Source organism: Lissotriton helveticus, chromosome 6, assembly GCF_964261635.1.
Source record: "Lissotriton helveticus chromosome 6, aLisHel1.1, whole genome shotgun sequence".
NCBI lineage: Eukaryota > Metazoa > Chordata > Amphibia > Caudata > Salamandridae > Lissotriton > Lissotriton helveticus.
Window position 1 is genome coordinate 2,074,551,610 of NC_136067.1, and position 22,780 is coordinate 2,074,574,389.

A 22,780-nucleotide genomic window follows, 5' to 3' on the forward strand; every position below is an offset into this window, starting at 1 on the left:
AAGCATGTGATCTACAGCTCACATGCCTCAAACACAACTTTACAAAGATTGATTGCATACTATCGCGCTTTCACTTTCTTTGTAACAGACGAGCTCTGTGCTGTCCAGCACTGCTGCGTCCCCGGACTCACATGACACCCTTTGACCCCGCCCCACTACTCTGCAGCAGAAGCCAGATGCCAGAAGCAGCGGTGCCACAGTCAGGTCTGAGACCTGGTGCTTTATTTCAAGTCTTGTGAAGGTATAAAGGTGCTTTATTTCAAGTCGTAAGGAGTTGTAACCCCGAAATAAGCTTTTTTAGTTGATAGTTGAGTTAGAACGGGACATTCTCAGGCTCGCCTTTCAAAAGCAATACAAAAACTTTCTTTTTAGGAAGCAGAAAGAAGGAAGCTGTATTTAAAAGCGTCACTTTTGTTTTTTATCAGCTCTGCGACTGTTTCTCCTGAGACAGGTGAGATGTGGTGGGCTGGGGTAACCCTGGAATGGGGGGAGGGGGGTTGTTCTCCACCAATCAAGCAGTGCCTGGCCTGCTTCTGCCAGTCTGAGCCCCTGTGCAGTGCTCTGTGCCCTCTCACTGTCCCGCAGGCAGCTCCCGGCTCTTAGCCCCTGCTCCCTCCACCCCTCCTCATACAGCAGGTATCTTTGGCCAGCTCCTTGGGGCAAGATGAGTCTATTGGGGTTTCTTCCCCTTCTCCTGGCCGCCTTCCCACTCCTGTGCCTCTTCCCAGTCGGAAACCCTCATTGGTCATCGCAGGTTTGAGTACAAGTTCATCTTCAAGGGGCCACACCTGACCCTGCCCATGTGCCCTTCTGCACCCACTATGGGGGCATGTGTGAGAGTATTCGTGTGCAGTCTCTCTTAGGGGTCTGTAGTCACATTGTTGGTCCTCTCCTGGGGCAATAATTTCAAATATCATCCTTCAATGATGTAAGTTTCACTTTTAGTGTCAGTTCAGGTCATTATGTTAACTGGGGCATTAGTATCACGCTGACTGGCTCACCCTAATATTGTTAAGTGACTCTCCCACATCACAGTCTCGCGCAGGGCCATTATTTTCCAGCAGGACCCCGATTCTGGGCCATTAATTTCATGGGCAGTCTCATTCGGGGCCCTTCCTGTGTCCACAAGTCAGCCACTCTCTCGGGGCAGTATCGTGAACCAGGCAATGGCGTGGCGCCAAGTGAAGCGGGGAGTCCGCTTTGAGGACAGAAACTGCCCTTGTGGTTTGGGGTCGCTGATTTCATTATTCGCCCAGGGCTTTAAGAGGACTGGGTCTTTTCCGGCCCAGTAGAAATTAATAAAGAACATCAAAAGGGGTCCCTGTCAGGGCCTATGTTCATGTCCCTAACCTTACCGAAAATTACACCGATACATTTCTGAAAAATTTATGTAAAAAATGTAAAGTAACCCATGTCAGCGATGACGTTTCTGGATATATTTCACATGTTTAACACTATTAGGAAGGCATGGTTAAGTAAAACATTTCCAGGATTATGTGTCTCTGTAATGTCAGTGTTGCATATTACTCTTGTTTGGTGCATACTTCACACTAGGTCGCTTTCAGGTGTTTATACTAGGCCACGATTGCTTTGGAGTGAGGCTGCAGGCGGTGTCAGTATCTTTCTCGCTGTGCCTGTCAGTGGGTCAAAAACATGTTCCGAATACAGGGCCTTCCAACCATTGGCTCCTCTGCTGAACAGAGCAAAGGTTGGGTATTCCTGTGGCAGTGTTATCCTGTGCAAACGTGTGTGAAGGAGGTACATGGATGTCAAAATATTGACAAGAAAATGCAGGGCTTACAGGTGTATGTGCGTTGGACATGTTTGGGGGATGGTGAAGTGTAGGACGTGCGGGGTAGTGCATTCAGGAGGGGGTGAAAAGAGGGAGCTCGAGAGCAAAGTGCATAATGGAGGGCTGAATCCATGCCATATTTTTAAGAGAACTACATTTATAAGGTCGGGCCTGGGCAGCGCATGCGCTGCTCTGTGAGACACGCTGTATTCAGGTAGGGACTTGAAACTCCGCCCACTCTACGCCTATATATTTAATTGGCTGGCGTGCGTCACTGTCCACTCTAAACTGTGGCTGTTTAGTGGTTGATAGGCTTAGTAGTCCCTCCTTAATACCGCCTTGCCTCATTTTGTAATCTCCTATGGCAACACCCCCTGTTACGTGTGTTGTTACTCAGTACGCTTTAATTAAAGCCTCCAAGCACTATTTTCTTAAATAGCTTTTTCGTGTGTTGTTACTCAGTAGGCTTTAATTAAAGCCTCCCAGCACTATTTTCTTAAATAGCTTTTTCCTGCCTGCTGTTGCAGGCATGATACGTTCTCTCCTAATGCTTTTTTGTTCAAAATGTATCGCGCTGGGATTTGCAATGCAATAGGTCTTGCATTTGCGAGTGTTTCAGCTACTGGCATTGTAAATGACAATGTCATATATTTATCCGTTTTAAAAAACACATAAATAAAAGGCGTTGTCATTTACAATGCCATAAACTCAAACTCTCGTAAATGCAAGACCTACTGCATTGCAAATGCTTGTTTTTGTTAGCATTCTGTACAAGAGGCACTAAAGTGTGCACCAATCGTATTGACTGGGAAATACTCACACTATATATTGTCGAGTGTAGAAGTCTTAACCCTTCGCTTAACAAATTGAGCAACACCTGGGATGAGTGATAGAGGAACTATACCTGGGTGGTTTGAGATTTTAATGAGCTAGAGGTGCTGTGTACCTGTATTCTGGATGGTTCTTGTCCCAACAATGCAAGAACCAGGCATTTTCTGCAATTCCAGGCATTAAACGAAATATTTTGCCATCTAGAGTGATTCATGTAAGAAACCCTGTAAGTACTTACGTGCACTGGTCCTGAAGGAGGTGCAGGCTGTGGCCAAGTAGGGGGCCGAAACATATTGATCCCATTGAAGGGTGTATACTGCCCGTATAGATTTATAATATAGCAAACAGTTCTTAAGCTGCTCTTCTAATCGCTTTCTTTATGTTATATGCACTTCTATGCCACTGTATGAGCTGCCAAGGAAGTAAATTGTGCGAATTTGGTAACCACGCAGGGATATCGATGAAAAAGTAGCACATCAGCGCTCATTAACAAACACCCAATTTGACGTATAAGAAGATGGTGTAATAAGCATAAAGAACATTTGCATACCTGCCATATCACATTAATGAGAGTGTCATGGACACACAGTTTCTTAGTTTCACACCCAGTGTTGTGTATTGCTCCATCTTCCTTCTTGAAACTGTTAATCTTTTCCCTCATATGCGCATAACTGGACGCTTATGTATTACTGCCAGAAACACTTTCAGTATGCACAAACCAACTCCCAAAAAGGTAACAGTGAGCATACTTGTAATAGCCAGAATGAGCGGTTATAAGGTATATTTATTACTTTCTGTGTTGGGAAAAGCTTAATAGACAATAATGTATCAGATTAGCTTGTAGTTCTTGGCTCATTGTGGTCAAACCACGGAGGACGGAAGGACGATCAGTGCTCACAGCAGCAGTGACTGCAACATGGGCAAGGAATCCTGCTGGGTGCAGATCTAATGATTTATATTCACAGTGTGTGACCTTGATTATCTATATCTATGTACAACAATGAACAAGGATGCCATTGGAGCCTACTGTGCACACAGCGTAACCTTTAGCGAGCAGACAGATGGGGGAAGAGTAGACTGCACAATGGAGGCTATTAAAGTAAACTGAATCAGTGTACACAATAGGACACTATTGGCATATGTGTATGAGGCTAAGCATTAGGGAAGAGGGTTGCACAACACACATATGTATATAGATAATAACACACTTGCAACTTACAACAATGTTTGTATTTGGCAGCATGGGTCCTTCAGTCCTTTGCAGAGTTGACTCACCCCAGAATCTCCCAGTTCATTTCCACTCAGACCCAGCTCTGTGAGGGACTGATTAATGGCCAGGGCACTGGAGAGCTCTGCACAGCATGTGCTAGTGAGGGAGCAGTGCTTCACCCTACAGAAAATAGACATAACATATATTCATATCACAAGCAGCTAGTATACATGTATAGGAATGGTAGCAGGGATGTAGTAAGACGTGCATAGACTGCCTACTGCTCTACCTGCTGCGACTATTATCAATGTCTACATAGCAGTTACAATAGGACGGCCCACCTCCCCAAAGTAGACGAATGGTCAACAGACTGACAAACAGTGGGTCTACGGGGACTGAGCTGTAGCTGGGTGGTCACTATGGGATCCGATATGGAAACTGCACAGACAAATGCCTCAGAATGTGTATTGTAGCCACATTAAGAGCACACAGTTGGACATGTGACACACCACATCATTTTATTTATTTATTTATTTGCTGGTTTTTATAGCGCTGTGAATAGACTCCCAAGGGAGTATCTCCGCGCTTATGACAGCCCGCCTAAAAAGCTATAGAGGTAGCAGATAATCTAAAATATTTATTCAGGATAGATCAAAAAAAGGGAAATTCGCTACATTAAGCTAAACAGAAACGTTTTCACGTTCTTTCTGAAACGAAGATGCTCAGAGCATTGCCTCAAAGACAATGGAAGCATATTCCAACAATTGGGACCTACCACGGACAAGGCCCTGCCGCCTAGCCTGGTTTTACTGATTTTAGGTACATTTAATAATAGCTGTTCACTGGACCTAAGGGTGCGAACGGGAACGTATGGGACAAACTTTTTTTTCAAATATTCAGGTCCTAGTTCATGAAGACTTTTATGGATGGTACAGCAGATCTTGAACTTTACTCGTAAACGTATGGGCAGCCAATGGAGTTTGTGCAGTAAAGGTTTGGATGGAGATCTGGGGGGTGCATTAAGCACCAGCCTGGCTGCCGTGTTCTGTACTACCTGCAGACGATCTAAGACCTCTTCATTAGCTCCTGCTAGCAAACCATTACAGTAATCTAGACGGCTGATCACCAGAGCCTGAACTAGAGTTCTTCTATGTGAGTCAGGAAGAAAAGGGAATATCCTGCGGAGGAGACCAATCACGTGGAAACAAGATCCTACAGTGACGTTGACATGCTGTTTCATGTTCAACTCCGGTTCCAGACGTACCCCCAAGTTCTTAATTATTGCTTTGGGTTCGGGGACTGGGCCTAGATCTAGAGGCCACCAATCAGGGGACCATTGGATCCTAGCTTTACCGAAGAGCATCACTTCAGTCTTCCCAACATTACATTGGAGAAAGTTGGAAGACATCCAACGCGCTACAGCCTTCATCCCATCAGAGAAAGATTGTATAATCTCAGGGGTAAGACGTTTAAAAGTGAAGAGTAGCTGCGTATCATCAGCGTAGGACACTGGACAAAAACCAAAGGATCTGGTAATTTCTGCCAAGGGGGCCACATAGGCGTTAAAAAGAGTTGGACTTAAACACGATCCTTGCGGGACCCCCTTGGTGATCTTAACCTCTTCAGATCTGAAATCATCCATGGTGACACATTGGGTGCGGTTGGAGAGGAAGCTTTTAATCCAGTCCAGTGCCCTCCCGCCGATTCCACTCACAGTCAGTCGGTCGATCAAGATGGTATGGGAGATAGTATCGAGCGCTGCCGATAAATCAAGTAGCACCAGGACAACTGAATAACCATCATCCTGGTACATACGAAGATCGTCCGTTATCGACAGCAGGGCCGTTTCGGTGCTGTATTTTGGCCTAAAACCTGACTGTGAAGGATCAAGACTGTCTGATTGCTCCAGGTAGTTGGAGAGGTGTTTATTGGTGTGCTTCTCAATAATTTTCCCTAAGAAAGGTAAAAGGGAAATCGGCCTAAGGTTGGACATATTAGTCCATGGAAGAGATGTATTTTTCCTAATTGGTCTAACTAAGGCCGCTTTCCATTGCAGAGGGACATTAGCTGTACTAAGTGAGAGATTCACCAGTTTCTGAATGTCAGGACCAAGTGTAGTCCCCAAGGGGCCCATAAGCCTGGCTGGGAGTGAATCAACCGGGCTTCCACTTTTGATGTCCGTAAGCAGCTTTTGAACCTCTTGTAAGGTAATTTCAGGGAAATCATTGAATGAGTGAAAATTGTTAGGCACAGTTGATACTGAAGTTAGGTTATCTAGGCCAATCGTAATAGGGATAAGTGCCTCTATTTTATCATAAATGGCATCAATTTTTTTCAGTGAAAAAGTTTGAAATATTATCACAAAGATGTTGTGACGCCATGTCTGCACTTTCGCAAACTACCGGTTTTAAAAAAGTGTTAACAATCTGGTATTGAACTTTGTGATCGTTACCAGCTGCCTCCAACTGAGTGGTAAAATGGTTCTTGCGTGCAGATCGTATAGCTTTATGATATACACTTAAGGCCTTATGATAATTTGATTTATCTTCGTCCAAGTGGGATTTCCTCCATGTTTTTTCAGTCTTACGAGCCCTACGTTTGAGGCTACGTAGTTCTTCCGAGAACCAAATCTCTTGTTTCCTTGCTAATCGCTTTTTAAAAGTTTTTATCGGGGCAATTTGTTGTACCACATTGTTAATGGCTAAATCCCAATTTGAAAGAGCGAGATTTATATCATCTGTGGGCTGGATGAAAGGGGAGAGATATTTTTGTTCAAAGTTGGTGCTGGTAATTTTATGCCATTGTCTACGTTTAGATGGAATTTGAACCGGGGGAATGGAACAAACGCCCTTCACAGGCATAGAAAATTCAAGCACAAAATGATCTGTCCAGTGATACTGTTTAGAAGCATAACATTCAATATCAGGAAAATTAGATATTATCATATCTAAAGTGTGTCCTGCTTGATGAGTAGGTCCGGAGTTACATTGTTTTAGTCCCATTAGGGATAGGTCGGTCAGAAAGGATTGTACCTCAGTATTGTGTATTTCCTCACTATGGATGTTAAAATCCCCGAGCAACAGAAAATCTTTGTCTGGGCACACGTGTGGGGCCATTGCTTCCAGTAACTGTTTAGAGATGTTTTTTATGGGGCCTGGGGGGCGATAAACCAAAGCACCTTTCCTACAGTGTTTGGCTGATGAACCAATTCTGAAAATCATCATTTCAAAAGCCGCATTACACCATTGGTCAAGAATCGAAACTGAGATATTATCCTTAAAAACAATAGCTATTCCCCCACCCATTTTTAGAGGTCTATCCATTCTAATCATCTTATAACCCTCAGGTATACCGAGGGTAATGGCTGGGGTAGAGTGGGGTTTAAGCCATGTCTCTGTTAAAAAGCACAATTCAGCTTTAGAGGTGGAGATAAGATCCCATACTTCAATATAGTGCTTAGCTAAGGATCTTATATTGCATAATAGGTTCTTTCCTCCCTGAGCTTTAACAGTAGGAATATTAGCAATATGTTGGTGGGGGGGTGTGTATTTTTCTGTATTAAATTGAAAATGGCAGTATCTACACGAAAATGGTCCTTCAGGACTACAATGGTACATTTGCTGACAGTGAATCATGCACAGGTTATCACGCAAACCCATTAAGGCCCGTGAAGAATAGATTATTCTAGATACCTTATGAGCGCGAGCGGTGTATGCCATGGTCCCTGGTCCCGTCCTGTCGTGGACGGGCGCAGACGAGCTTCTCTCTGGCGCGTCTCAGGCGCTTCGCTGCGCGCGACCGCTGCGCGCTTACTGTGACGAGAGGGCTAAATACCCTCAGCGTGCATCAGCTAGAGCGCTGACCGCTCGATATGGGAGGAAGTGACCTGGCTCTGCCTGACCCGCCCTCCGCTCAACGGCACTGATTGCCGAGTCGGACCGGGGCGGGCAGGACGGGAGATCGAGCCCAGGCTGGGTTACCTGTGAGTTTTGCCCTGAAGCGCGTTACCACTGATTGAAGCGCTATTATACACAGCAAGTAGCAACAAGCGTCATTAAAATCCGACGCGTTTAAAATTCATTAAACAGATTCAATTTTCAATTTTAAAATCATGTCTGTCCCATCTCTCTTGACACCCACACTTGATAACCACCCACTTAAGGGAAGTCAGCCTTTTGGGGCTTGAGGAAAGGGAATCATTGGATGCTTTCTGACATGTCTGTAAATGGGCAAATTAGATCTCTTATACATTGCAGATGCACCTACCTACTATCGGAATGAATGGGTCCAATATCAATATGTTTGCACATGGGTTCTTCACCTGGGGATTACAGAGGCAGCAAAGTGGCCATTGACTCCGGGGAAGAAGCTGTTAACTTTATACACGGGCACTGTGGGATGAGTTTGTATCCTCTATAGATGTCTAAATTACCCTCGGAATGTGCAACCATGGATGTACATAGCTTAATGGGGAAAGGCACGGAATAAAAAAATCCCAATGGGGATAATGGAAGCCCTATGGAAGGATATTTACAAATATAGTCTGTTGGTGAAGCCTAATGAATCAGCACTGAAAATAATGAAGGGTTGTACTTCCAGTATGGCCATGCTCACGATATATGGTGAGCATGGCCAGTAATAGCAATATATTGGAAGAGGGTACTAGCTGTTCCTAGCCTCACACCTAGAGGCCATGATCATGGGCCTGCGTCCACCTGACGGGAAGCAATTCCGCATATAACTGGAAGTTGACATACCAATGGCTACTTATAGCCTGACTGACACTAAGCAAACAGTGGAATTCTCAAGCCAGTTGCAAATGGCACACCTGGTGCTCAAGGGTCTAGGGCACGACGGCTGTGCGGGGGCTGCCTTTGCCCACTGCCAAAGAAAAGGATCATTTATTGGCAGTCTGGCACCCTGCTGTGAGGTTTATAGCGGGAGATTAGAGATAGGTTTGTGCCCCCTTTATTGAGAACTCTTCGGATGTTTGACAAAATGGGACGTGGCTGGTCTCAGTGTAAGTTTTGCAAGGGCACACAGCAGGGTTTGGGAGTCACAGCAGGTTGATGTGCTATGGTTTTGTTGAGATGCCTCCAGCTTGTGTAGGGAGGCGGACATGGTTGGAATTTTAATTTGTTTCCTTACTTCTGTTCTGGTATTTTTCAACCATCAGTTGAAATATCAGTACTGCAACCACACCTGTATTTCCAGTATTGAGCAATGGGACCGTATGTGGTGTTTGGTGTATATTGCTGGTGACTATGTATCAAACTGAAGTGCAAATAAAGAGAACTGTAAATAAACGAGAAACAAAGATTAACATCTCACCAAAGTTTCCATAGTTTGCATCCAGGGTGCTTCAGTCCTTCACACAAGTGTATCAGTCCTGCGTCTCCGAGTGTGTTGCAGCTCAGGTCCAGCTCTGTGAGACACCGACTGGTACTGATGGCAGATGAGAGGTCTGCCCCGCAGGGCCCTGTGAGAGAGCATGTTCCCATCCTACAGAAGGCAGAAGCACACAAATAAAGCAGAATTGCTAAATAAATGGCATCACAATTTCAGTTTAATATCCATATGTCACTGAATATGAGTGAATAACACAGATAGAGCCAGGCTGACTAGTGGACATTGTTTTATCAGGATTCACAAACGTGCAGTGGAAACTACTGAAGCAAAGTCTCACTGAAAAGGATTCTCAAAGACAGAATAAATGACCAGGAAGTGATCACAAGAGAACCTAGGCTCAAAGTGGGAAATGCATTTTCAGCAGAGACACTTAGCGCTCTGAGCCACTGGTCTCCACAGGAGAAGATACATGATGATGTGAGTACGATTAATGTTCTCGGGCCTGGGGTGTTGTTTTCCCAAGTAGAAAAGGAAGAGAGATTTATGCGTGATAAGTGCATCGCATTTTAAAACAACTGGCACCAGCACTGAGCTAACTGAATCTGATGCCTATACACAAGAAGGGGCAGGGGCACTTTTTTACCTTTTCTGTCAATACGGAGCTGTAGAGGGAACACAGGAAACAGGTTGCCCTCCTCTCAATTCATCAAATACACACTAAACCTGTTCCTTAAGCGGGTTCTTTCCACAATCACTGACACACCTGCTGTTTAAATATTGTTTATTCCACTTCAATAATCGTTGTATCCATTTAGATTTGATCCTGAATGTATTGAGGTTTCCATGTATTCCTCTATTTAAGACCCCTAGGTTTCTTTGTTATGAGTACCACTTCATTTGCCTTCTTTTTATAAAATGGTGTCTTTTGTCAAATGACAGTCATACCCCATCAATTTTTAGAAGACGGGCACCCATGGTATATATATACCCAAAAAAACACACCTATAAATGTGATGTATTCCTATAGGTTCTGTATCGATCCCCCTATTCCTGACCCTATTCTGGTTAACAAGTTAACTAGCAGCCATCCCATGATGCAGAAAACCCCCATGATGCAGATACCGTTATCTGATTAAGGCACACTACGGCACAGGAACGTGTTATCTGATTAGGTCATAACGCTTGCCATCTAATTAGACAAGCGATATTCCTCCAGCCACTGATAAGGCATACGGAGTTCTCAAAACAAATTAAACCTATGACAACCTGGGAAAAACCCTGCGGCCATTGTTTTGATTTCATCGAGAACTTCAGCAAAAGAATGTGCTAACGACCAGGTCGTATGACATCCTTATTGACGTATCTATGTCCATCCTTACGTCAATCTCGGCACCTTAAAGGTATAAATATTACCGATATTGCCCTATGCAAACACACGCGGTGGTGACGAGATCGGAGCAGCCAGACTTGCCGAAGCCCAGAGCAGAGCAGACCCCGCTGGCGCAGCCCCACCTTCCTGACGCGCTGAGAACGAGACGCTGCTTTCTCCTGCCGAGAAATCCAGCTCCGGCGCTTCCGGGTAGCCCTCGCAGGCAGCCTGGAATATCGAGACCAGAGACGAGAGATACCATCCCTCAACCATCCTAGATTCTAGGTACAGAACTGAATAACCCCTCGCAGAGAATTCTTGAGTCAGTCACTTGGCAAAACCAACTTAACTTAACCTGCTACTTTCTACTCCCGCCCACGTATTAGGCTTAGGTCAGGTACATTGGGGTAGGCGTAGTTAGAAGCACCAGTTGAGTACGATTAGTCAAATGTATATGTGTATGTATCTATTTTATTCATTTTAAACCTTCATATGGCTTAGAAACCATATACATGTTTTTACAGTATTATTTTATACTTCTGCTTTTAATGTATGCACTTTACTTAACCATAAGTATTGCAATAATATCGATCCATTTCTCTTGTATGAGAAAAGAGACTGATCAATAAATAACATCTTTTATTGAACACGCCCGTCTCTTCCTTTTCTCTACAATCTGGTGAGACTAAGAATGCACGTACTGACTGAGTAAAATAAGTCGTCTTTTGTTTTCACACGACTCTAGAGATACACTCTTGATTAGGGGAGAGCAAAGTTGTCATGTTCTATGGTTGTCAGAAACTAAATCCCTTCTTGTCTATCCAGGGAGGTTCAACTCCTCCTTGCCTATTCGAGAAAGTTTCTAGTGAACTCTGAGCTAGCTGGCAAACCCAAAACTTTAAGTCTAATATCGACAGTAGTAGACCTAGTTAACGTCTGGTCTAGGCCTATACTATTGAAGGTATTATTCCAATGCGCAGAGCCTATTGGGATAATAGGAACTACACTACATGGCGCCCAACTCGTTTGGATAGGCGATAAAACTAACGTAAGACATTTAGAGTAACTCAGTCGTGCTTTTTCACTCAGACCCCTTTTTTCCCATAATACTCCAAAGACGTCTGGAGTGGGTAAAAGGTAATATCCGCCAGACCTCGCAGGAGGGAACTCCTATGTATGGTTCTTGGTTTAGTCAACGTTGAAGGATACACTGTTCCAAAACATTGTGCATCTAATCTTTGTTTCCATAAGAAACCTGATCTGCAAACAAAAGAAATAACCTTCCTGTCGGTAAAATGGTAGACAGTGATGATGAAAGAGAACCAGCTAGAATAGCAGCTGAACTCGTAGCAGCTGATACTGCTATGCAAGACGCAGACCCGGGTATAATAATCATCCCGGTCAACACAAGAAAATCTATAACTTTAAAACTTATAGAAAATGGACTGACACCTAGAGGTGGCACAGTCATATTCGTAATTGAGGCACACGAATATCGGCAGACAGAGGTATTCTACACATGGATAAACTTTCCAGCAGCAAATGCTGTAACAAAGTACTTCCACTATTACAAAACAGAGGAACCTCCTAATGAGTACACTCCTTTCGAGGAGGTGGAAGTACCACTTAAATTTCAAGAGCACCTGCTCTTATTTAATGGCGCCCTAAAACATAATAATCACATCACCAGGCTCGGTCCTTTAGGTAGACCAGGAGCAACGTGGCCGGTCCTAGCCGGATACACACCACATCCAGACATCGACGGGATGTCTGCAGCAGAGCTTTTAACACAGCTAAAACAATTAATAAAATTACACAGACAATTAGTCCAATATGTGATGCGGACTTCAACAATTCAACCAGCAATTAAAATTCCACAGCTGACCCCTCACCAGGGGAAAACAAATAAAATTACACCACAGAACATACAGTCCTGCCTAGGTAAAGTACCAGCTAAACGGGAACAAATACCATTCTGGCTAGCACAAAAAATCACCCAAATAGAGGCGGTGTTTCCAGACACCACCCCGTTAGAAAAACACAGGATTCTGACTATCTGTCTTCCAATGGGAATCGCACCACACGTGGAGGACTGTGACACTTGGGGTACAGTCTTTGCTTCCATTTACACAAAAACGCATGGTGTTCCATCCATCTCGGTAATACCAGATGTGCTAAAACAAATTCAAGACGAATACGGTCCAGAACCCGCTTTAACTCTTGGTATGAAATTACTAAAAGACTTCAAGCAGGTCTCGGCTATATTATTAGCCAACATAAAGGGAGAAGCAGCAAACGTGGCGATCCGCCAGAGGTTAAAAGAGACAGATATAGCAGACCAACCAGCTGAAATTGCCAGAATTATAGAAAAATCCTATGAGGAACTAGGTAGAGATAGTTTAGGTGGAATACCAGTAAAACCACAGCTAATTGAAAGTCCTGAAAAAATATTTTTTAACAATAATTCAACATCACAAAAAAGAGCTGGGATGGAAACAAACAATCCAATCCTAAAGAAAAGAAATTCCAGTCCAGAGGAAGATCTCCTCGGCGGAGAGAAAAATCTCCGAACCAAAGACACAGGTCACCCCAAAGTGACCCGTCTGGGAAAAGATATAACCTTAGAAATAGGGATAATATAAAGAAGCCTGATAGATATCAAGACATTGATACACGTCCCTCTCAATCTTTTCAGACTTCCTTGCAGAAATCGGAAAGAAGAGGACGATCAGAACAAAGAGAAGAGCACGCCAAGTCCAAAGACAAGGAACCTGCTCATCTAAAAAAGAAATTACAATTTCCAAAAAAGAAGGTAGCCAGCATTAAAATAGTTAACAATGCCGAGAATACTGAGGACACAACTGAAAAACGGAGAATGGGCTCAGACAATGCTAGACAGCGCAGCAGAAGTGAGCATAGCTCGCAAAGTCCTTATGAATCATCTGGAGACAGTGGACACGAATGAATATCTTCAAGTGGAAACTGCAGACACCAGAGTTAGCAAACCTCATAAAATATATGAAATAACTTTACGTATAGAAGGGGATAAGACTAGAAAAATAAGGGGACTATTTTGGGATAATCTCTCCAAGGGCTATGACATCCTTCTAGCTGAAAAAGACTGGCCACCAGAGTTTGTCAGGGACTGCCCTCATGGCGAAGAAATAATTATGCCTGCCTTCTCAAATCATATCCCAATTCATAAAAAATACACACTTGCTAGAAAGTGGGCAGTAGCTCAAGCTCCTGCTTTATATAAAAATCACGTAGGATGGGATGAGGACTCTCCTCCTCACAAAATCCAGTTAAAATCACAACCTACTGCACAAAGACAGTACCCAATTAAGCAAGAAGCTAAAAAACAGGTAAAAGAAATCCTAGATCAGCTAGAATACCAGGGGGTGATTGAAACTTGCACCTCACAAATGAACAACCCTCTCCAAACCAGACAATTCATATCGTCTAGTTTTGGATTACCGACACCTTAACTCATATTGCAAAACTTTTGCAGTGCAAAACTCGCATAGTGCAGCACTAATGAATAACATAGTGAGCAAAAAATACAAAACAACATTAGACATCTCTAATGGATTCTTTTGTCAAAACATAGCACCAGAGAGCAGATATTTGTCTGCGTTCTCCATAAATGGCACTCAAAAACAATTCTGTCGGTTAGCCCAGGGGTACAAGAACAGCCCGGGAGTATTCTCAGCGAGAGTAACAGAATTACTACAAACATATGATGACGAAGCATTATCTTATGTCGACGACATATACTTAACAGATGATGACTTGGATACTCACTTGAAGAGAGTGAACACCATAATACTTGGGTTCGCAGCAGAGGGTTATAAATTCAACTTTAAAAAATCCAGAATTGCCCATCTGACAGTCCTGTTCTTAGGATATGAATTATCAAGTGAAGGCAAAAGCCTGGCTGACAATTTCCTAGAGAAATGTGCCGTACTCCAAGCACCTAGAATACTAAAAAACCTACAGTCAATTCTAGGCTTCCTAAATTTCGGAAGAACATACATTGCAAATTACGCAGAAAGGGTCAAACCCCTTTATGATCTAATAAAACCAGATTTTAAAAGAACCAATTGGACTCAAATACACACAGAAATTCTGAGATCCTTACAAACAGACATGTTAATTAAAACAAAATTAGAAACACGTGATAACACACGCAATCTTGTGATTCGAGTCATCCCAGGAAGATGCGGATTCACATACCTGACCTCTAATGAGGGAGAAAAGGTACCAATTGCATTCAAATCACACTTGTACACAGAAGCTGAAAAGAAGTTCAGTATTAAAGAAAACATTGTTCATGCAGTTCAAACCGCAATAGCTAGAGAAAAAGATAAAGCTGACGGTAGACATATCACAGTCAGAACAGCAGAATCAGCCTTTGAGGCATTAACAACACCGTGTAATTTACCAACAACAACATTGAACCCGGAATGGATACAATGGGTGAATTCAATTACAACGGACAAAGTATACTACTACTTTGATCCAGAATTAAAAGAGTTAAAAAACCTAGAATATGAAAGAACATTCCCTCTGCCAATCGACATTCTGCCCTTACGACAATACGCTTGTGTAATCTATACAGACGGACATGCTCAACCCTCCGTTTGGGGAGAACAAGCATACAACCCCACATGTGAGATTACAAAAGAAGTGTGGCGCGGAGGTAAACTAAGACCTCTATTAACAAAAACACACTCAGTAGAAACTAATTCAGAACAACAGACTGAAATATTAGCATTGAAAATGGCGCTAGATAATGCGGATCGCAAATTCCCGACACTTATAGTGTCCGATTCATATTACTGCGTCAAATCATATAACAACGATTTGCAGACATGGATTCAAAACGGTTACAAAGATGACACAGGTGCAACAATAAAGCAAAAACTGCTTTGGGAACAAATAGTTCTGTTACAAAAAGAACTACCAAAGACTCACGTGACACACTCACTGAGTCATCAGCGTGATGGCGTTCACGTTGCAGGGAATTCATTGGCTGAGACAGCCACAGCGGCAGCAACTAAATCGGCTTCCGTAGCTAGAAAAAAGCGTACATTGAAATACATTGACGGTGAAACAGTGCTGGCGGTGAAAACGTCATCAAAAGGCGACTGCTCAGCGCTACCGATCAACTATCCACTCAATTATACATACATAATCGATGCAAACTCCGTCCCTTTTGCTCGAATCCCTGGAGTGGGGGATAGAGTGATTCCAAACATGGACAGGAGAACCTTGTTAATTGCAGACGCACATATGGGTGAGGGTCTCGGACACCTCAAACTAAAAGATTCTCTGGAAGAATTACAATCAAGGTACTGGTGGCCAGGCATGAGCCTGCAGCATCAGATTTTTGTAAATAAATGCCCAAACTGCAACAGAGATCGCAGTGGCGAGAGAAACGGTATACTACCGTGGCGTTTCACTCCGGAAAGAACAAACAGTAAAAAACAAAGCGTCCGATTAACATATACAGGCTAGTTTCCACTTATAATGTAGATCCACAGCACTCGGCTGACGTCTGGACTGTTATACAAAGATCAGCGAGTCTAAATGGCATATACGCTAGGAACATGCTACGTTTGACCAATGTTTTCACATTAGCCCTCAAGCCTGTGGGGAAACATGGCCAAATGAGCATAGCACAGCGGGATTCTTCTCACTTCCTTCCTGAGGGATACGGGATGGTGTAAAGAAAAAACCAAGGCAGAAAGCAATCTATAACGGAAAGGGTATTAGGTTCGGGAGCTGGGTGGGTCAAACATCTAATAAGTGTCCAACGTAGTCTAAATAACCTGCCAAGAAATTCTCTGAAGGGATTCAGTCCGTACGAATTATTGTTTGGAACTAGGATGTTAGTCTTAGACCTCGACAGTCAGACTTCAGTGGTGAAGGAAAAAAGCTTTGATATCAAAGATCGTTTGGCTATTTTGCAGGACTTAAACAAAACAAGAAAAGACCTGAGCAACATAAAGTTGAAGCAACAGCCAACAACCACTGAAGAACCACCACCTGTCCCAGCAAGACCTGTCTGGATTCCAAAAGTCGGGGATCTAGTCAGAGAAAAGATCGCGGTAAAGAAGGAATTTGGGCCTTCTTACAGAAAAGCAGTTCCTGTCTTGTCTATCAACGGGACAAGATCAGTAGTACTACCGCCGCTTGCTGGTAAAAAGGAGAACCGAGTTGTATCCATCGACCTGGTAAAACCACAATCATGTGGCCGATAACAAATAGTGGGCCAAGTGGACTCCCCAAAAGTAGCAGAACACCAAGGTTTGCTACTAATACAGAGGTCCTAACTAAGAGGCTAATCACATTCGAAACGCCTACAGAAGAACAACAAGGACTATGCAACAATGCAATGGAACTTAGACCTCTGAAAACCCAAATAAAAACATTTAGCAGAGACACACCAACCTATAATGAAGTAACAAACGAATATGCAAGAAACAGTAATCCTGAAGCAATTGGAACAATTGACAGAACAGCATCCGGCTACTTCATAAACTTCGATGATTGCTCTGAAGACCTCAGTGAATCAAAAACACAGCCATCAACAAAAACCTTTAAAGATAAAGCTAAAGAACTTTTGAAACAACTGAAAGAAACATATCTAATTTCTCCATGGATTGAATTTTGGGTGGGTTTTGGTGCATTTATCCTCATACTTTGGCTCATCATGGTACTAACTTTGGGACGCTTCATTGAGGGAAAATATGCTAAAATGGACACAGCAAGTCAAAAAATCAACTTGATCCTCAAACCACACACATCTTCACATGTCGAGAAAAGAGAACTTTCTTCAGTCAACTTCACAGCCAATCCTATACCGGGTGGGGTAGCATGGGACAACAATGACTACGAAATCTATGGTCCGGTTGAAATCCTGAAATATCCACACCAAATCAAGATCTCATTGAGTGACTTTGTAAAACCAAGCTCATTTGCTGATGATTGGGACTTTGAAAGTATAAATAATATGATGTCTGACTTAGTGATGTCTGCTAAATTTACCAAACATGATTATTTGCAGGGTTCAACAAATTATGATAGTATGTACTGTTACAACCACTATGGTAACCATTTTCTACATAGATCTGCACAACCTAGAAATGTTTTAAATTATAATCAATGGGAACATTGTGCAACCCCTCCAAAAGGAAGCTCAAGAACCGTTTATGACAAATATTCATACTTTTCAGGTTTTAACACAAGTAATGCTGAAACATTTTATTTCAAATTGTCAAATAAGACAGGGACAAAGACCATGATATCAAACACGAAATTGATATATTCAGACTCATTTTTTGAACAAATGAATACTTTTGGTTTTGATTATTGGGACAAAAATGTTGAATTGAAAAGTGTTTGGGGTACAAAAGAATGGCAAGTACAAGGTATAGAATCTTTGTTTAGAGCCTGCATGATCCCAGAACAAATTATATTTTTAAATGACACTGTTCAACAAACTACCTGTCTTGGCTTAGCCAAAATCAAAGACTTAAATAAACCGTCTATTCCAAAGCCAACAATAAACAGCAATAGCTCTACAGACGAAGAGATAGACGTAAACTATGTATTCAACCAAAACAGAACACATCCTGATTGGAAACAGTGGTTGATCTGGCCCACAGATACTAATAACTGTCAAAACAGATTCCTGAACAAAACACAGGGGTTCAAATTGACCAGGCCAGACCCTAGATATTCCCAAAGACAACACCCAGGGATAATAACCACCTACAGTGTGGGCAAATTATGCCTTCAATGGCTACAAACTTCCACACTTGCAGAAATTAAGCAACACCTAACTTTACTTACTGATGGTGCTGACTTGCGTGATTTCATTATGGGACCGCGCAAACAGCGTCAAAAACGTTTCATAGCAGCCTCTGTATATGCAGCTTACAACGAGGCCTGGAAGGTGACTCAAATTGAAACAGCACAAAGAATACGGGAAATTGACCGTATTAATTTGGAAAAATCACTTTCTGTAGTGGACAATGGGTTAATGACTCCGTCCTCCAGAATTTTTTCTCTGGACAGCATTGTGTCGTCAGCAATCGACATAATATCGCAAGACTTACTGTTGTTACAACACGGTCAGTCTCAATTGCGTTCTATTGTACAACTTGGCTGGACGTTACAAAATCTGCGTTCAGGCTATGTGCCTTGGCGTTTAATCAACACAACGTCACTATTCAATATCTTTAACCTTACTGATAAACAAATCAGTATGGCACAGAAGGGTGCTGATTATACAATCCTGAGCATTGAGAAACTCGAAAGATTACCAGTGACAATGTCAGAACGACCTGTCAGTGAATGGATAATACATGGGATAATTAATATTCCAATATCAACCTTCAGGTTTCAATACTGCCAAAAATATATACAGGCTGGCATGTACGAAAAATTGGGAAAAGGGTACATTAAAACAACATGGAACTTGCCCTATTCACATGCATGTGTCAGCAATAAAGGACAGAAAGTGTTTCTTAGTGGCAATAATTGTGCGATGTCACTAAGTTTAGTTTGCATGGAGCCTGTGAAGGGAACTCAAATAACCTTTCATGTCACCAGCTAGGCGCACCTGCAACAGAGATAGAACCATTCTTTCAAAGACTCTATAATGGGAGTTACATTCTAATTGTAGATCGCAGATGTTGTAGTCTTATGCCCGGGACTCCTTATGTCGTAACTACGACTGCGAAGGTCAAGTGCTGTGGACGCTTATTGTTCCCCAGCTCCTTTCCAGACAGGGAGGCAAGGGCATGGCCCAACTTGAAAATTACTTCTATTCGAATGGATACTTTAAGCAGAATGAAAACAGTGCTTCTTCAGACGCCGACCAGGCTCACGTCATCAAAAGAAACGTATGATCTCCAAGTCGCAAGGACGACTGCAGAGATTCACTCATTGTTATAAACTAATTCCCCCATACATTTCGCAGAAATCCTGAATGAAATCTTAAATATTTCTGATACCAGTGGAGTCTCAAAGGTATTTAAGACAGTATTTTCGATGGCATTAACACCATTCAAAGCCATACTGGGTATTTTTCCAGATTTCGTCCATTCGATTTTTGGCGGACTTCCCCTCATTTTGGGACTAATTGCAGGAATCCTATTCTTGGTCCTAATATTTCGTTATGGCAAACCGTGTCACAGACAAAACACCTGCGACAAGGGAAGAAACAATCAGAGCCATTGGATACCGGGACCGGATATCAAAAATACTGGGTCTATCCCGGCTTAGAGACCTGAACATGACTTGGTTTCTATCTTTTCGACCAATGTGGCATCGATGTGTTTTACCTGTATTAAGGTGCTTGCTATGCGGAGAAGAATGCGTGTTGGACACCTGTCTGACGCTACAATCGGATGCGCCAATGGATGCAGAAACATTGTTGAGTCCAATAAAGGCTCATGCTTTGTGCTGCCCTCAACGGCTACCAATCCTGATGACGGCATTCGTGGAAACTTCACCACTACGATTGAGGGGTAGTGAAGTTCAAGATGAAAGCAGCATCGATCAGGTACGACCTTCTGTCAGCAATCCTAATCATAACGTCAATGGAGACAATCATGCGCACAAATGCATGGTTACACCTTTTTCCGAGTTAGTGGAACTCTCCCAGGAAGCTGTTGACAGCTTTTTTGACAGTCTAAACGATATGATGTTCTCACCAGAGCAGAAATAGAGACTTTTGAGCAAGCTAGCACACGGCATTCCCAACACCCTGAATTTGGCCTTCAACTTTAATAATAAAGTCACATGAACAATTTTCCCTCTAGTTCACGGACAGCAATTTTTTCAGCAGCCCCAAAAATATTTTTACCATTTTTCGGGACACTTATCTTCTGCTTAAAGTAAGAACTATTCTTGGAGAACTAAAATTCCTATTTTTAGATACTTTATAGACATTAGCTGCCCGCTGGTATGTTCATAAATATTTTATTCTGTGATGGAATGGTCTCGAACCTTTTTTCTGTATTAAGAGCCATTTCATGTGTAAATTCTCATATACAAATTAGTGATAATGTATAGATATGCGTGATTACTTTAGCATCATTCTACAGCTTGAGTGCATATAATACATGTGACTGTCTTTTCCGTATATTAGATAATTTCAAAATGCATTTATGTATTTTGGGGTGGTAAGGTATACACAATACTCTACAGTATGTTTTACTATGCCTAGATTCGTAAATATGTCCATAGTTAGCGTGGAGTGGGTGTGATGTATTCCTATAGGTTCTGTATCGATCCCCCTATTCCTGACCCTATTCTGGTTAACAAGTTAACTAGCAGCCATCCCATGATGCAGAAAACCCCCATGATGCAGATACCGTTATCTGATTAAGCCACAGTACGGCACAGGAACGTGTTATCTGATTAGGTCATAACGCTTGCCATCTAATTAGACAAGCGATATTCCTCCAGCCCCTGATAAGGCATACGGAGTTCTCAAAACAAATCAAACCTATGACAACCTGGGAAAAACCCTGCGGCCATTGTTTTGATTTCATCGAGAACTTCAGCAAAAGAATGTGCTAACGACCAGGTCGTATGACATCCTTATTGACGTATCTATGTCCATCCTTACGTCAATCTCGGCACCTTAAAGGTATAAATATTACCGATATTGCCCTATGCAAACACACGCGGTGGTGACGAGATCGGAGCAGCCAGACTTGCCGAAGCCCAGAGCAGAGCAGACCCCGCTGGCGCAGCCCCGCCTTCCTGACGCGCTGAGAACGAGACGCTGCTTTCTCCTGCCGAGAAATCCAGCTCCGGCGCTTCCGGGTAGCCCTCGCAGGCAGCCTGGAATATCGAGACCAGAGACGAGAGATACCATCCCTCAACCATCCTAGATTCCAGGTACAGAACTGAATAACCCCTCGCAGAGAATTGTTGAGTCAGTCACTTGGCAAAACCAACTTAACTTAAACTGCTACTTTCTACTCCCGCCCACGTATTAGGCTTAGGTCAGGTACATTGGGGTAGGCGTAGTTAGAAGCACCAGTTGAGTACGATTAGTCAAATGTATATGTGTATGTATCTATTTTATTAATTTTAAACCTTCATATGGCTTAGAAACCATATAAATGTTTTTACAGTATTATTTTATACTTCTGCTTTTAATGTATGCACTTTACTTAACCATAAATATTGCAATAATATCGATCCATTTCTCTTGTATGAGAAAAGAGACTGATCAATAAATAACATCTTTTATTCAACACGCCCGTCTCTTCCTTTTCTCTACAATCTGGTGAGACTAAGAATGCACGTACTGACTGAGTAAAATAAGTCGTCTTTTGTTTTCACACAACTCTAGAGATACACTCTTGATTAGGGGAGAGCAAAGTTGTCATGTTCTATGGTTGTCAGAAACTAAATCCCTTCTTGTCTATCCAGGGAGGTTCAACTCCTCCTTGCCTATTCGAGAAAGTTTCTAGTGAACTCTGAGCTAGCTGGCAAACCCAAAACTTTGAATCTAATATCGACAGTAGTAGACCTAGTTAACGTCTGGTCTAGGCCTATACTATTGAAGGTATTATTCCAATGCGCAGAGCCAATTGGGATAATAGGAACTACACTACATATACTAATATTTCCAAAATAGTGAAAAAAGCAAAATGGCACCTCACGTGCGCACCACCAGTCGAGCTTGCTGATTGGTACTCACCAGCTATGCTCACTTTTATCATAATCGGCAACCATTTTGCTAAAACTTATAAGTGTCCCCAACAAAAGTGATCAAATGTTTAAAAAAAAAACACACACCCTATGTGTTTTTGCGACTACCATAAACAAAACAAGACCCAATACAATATAAAACGCTTCTGAACCTTGCGGACCCCGGAGTGGCCCCAACAGGATGGGTAAGGACAGACTGCCCCGCGCTTCTCAGCCCAACACTATAACGCAGTACACCACACAGCGCCTCACTTCGCAGCGGATCACGTGGCAGACAGGTCTGGATGGGGAGAATGAGGCGGCCGACAAGCCCTCTTCGGCAGAGTTCCTGCAGGCGATACAGGGGTCCCTCACCGCCCTGGAGAAGCATATAGAAACAGTCTCCATTGATGTAAACCTGTTGCGGGCAGATCTGATGAAAGTAGCGGATAAAGTCTCCATTGCAGAGGGGGATATCGTCCAGCTGCAGGGAGAAGTAGCTTCC

The 22,780-nt window shown here is 42.8% G+C and overlaps 1 protein-coding gene across 2 annotated transcripts in view; it reads right to left on the bottom strand.

Moving 5' to 3' along the window:
• Positions 1–22,780, bottom strand: part of LOC144764017 (ribonuclease inhibitor-like) — a 168,094-nt gene that overhangs the window by 44,418 nt on the left and 100,896 nt on the right. For both annotated transcript variants that reach the window (XM_078650144.1, XM_078650145.1), the window contains exons 9-10: positions 9,165–9,335; positions 3,843–4,013 (exon numbers count right to left, since the gene is read on the bottom strand). In XM_078650144.1, coding sequence (XP_078506270.1) covers positions 3,843–4,013; positions 9,165–9,335 — 342 coding nt within the window. The remainder of the gene's footprint in view (positions 1–3,842; positions 4,014–9,164; positions 9,336–22,780) is intronic.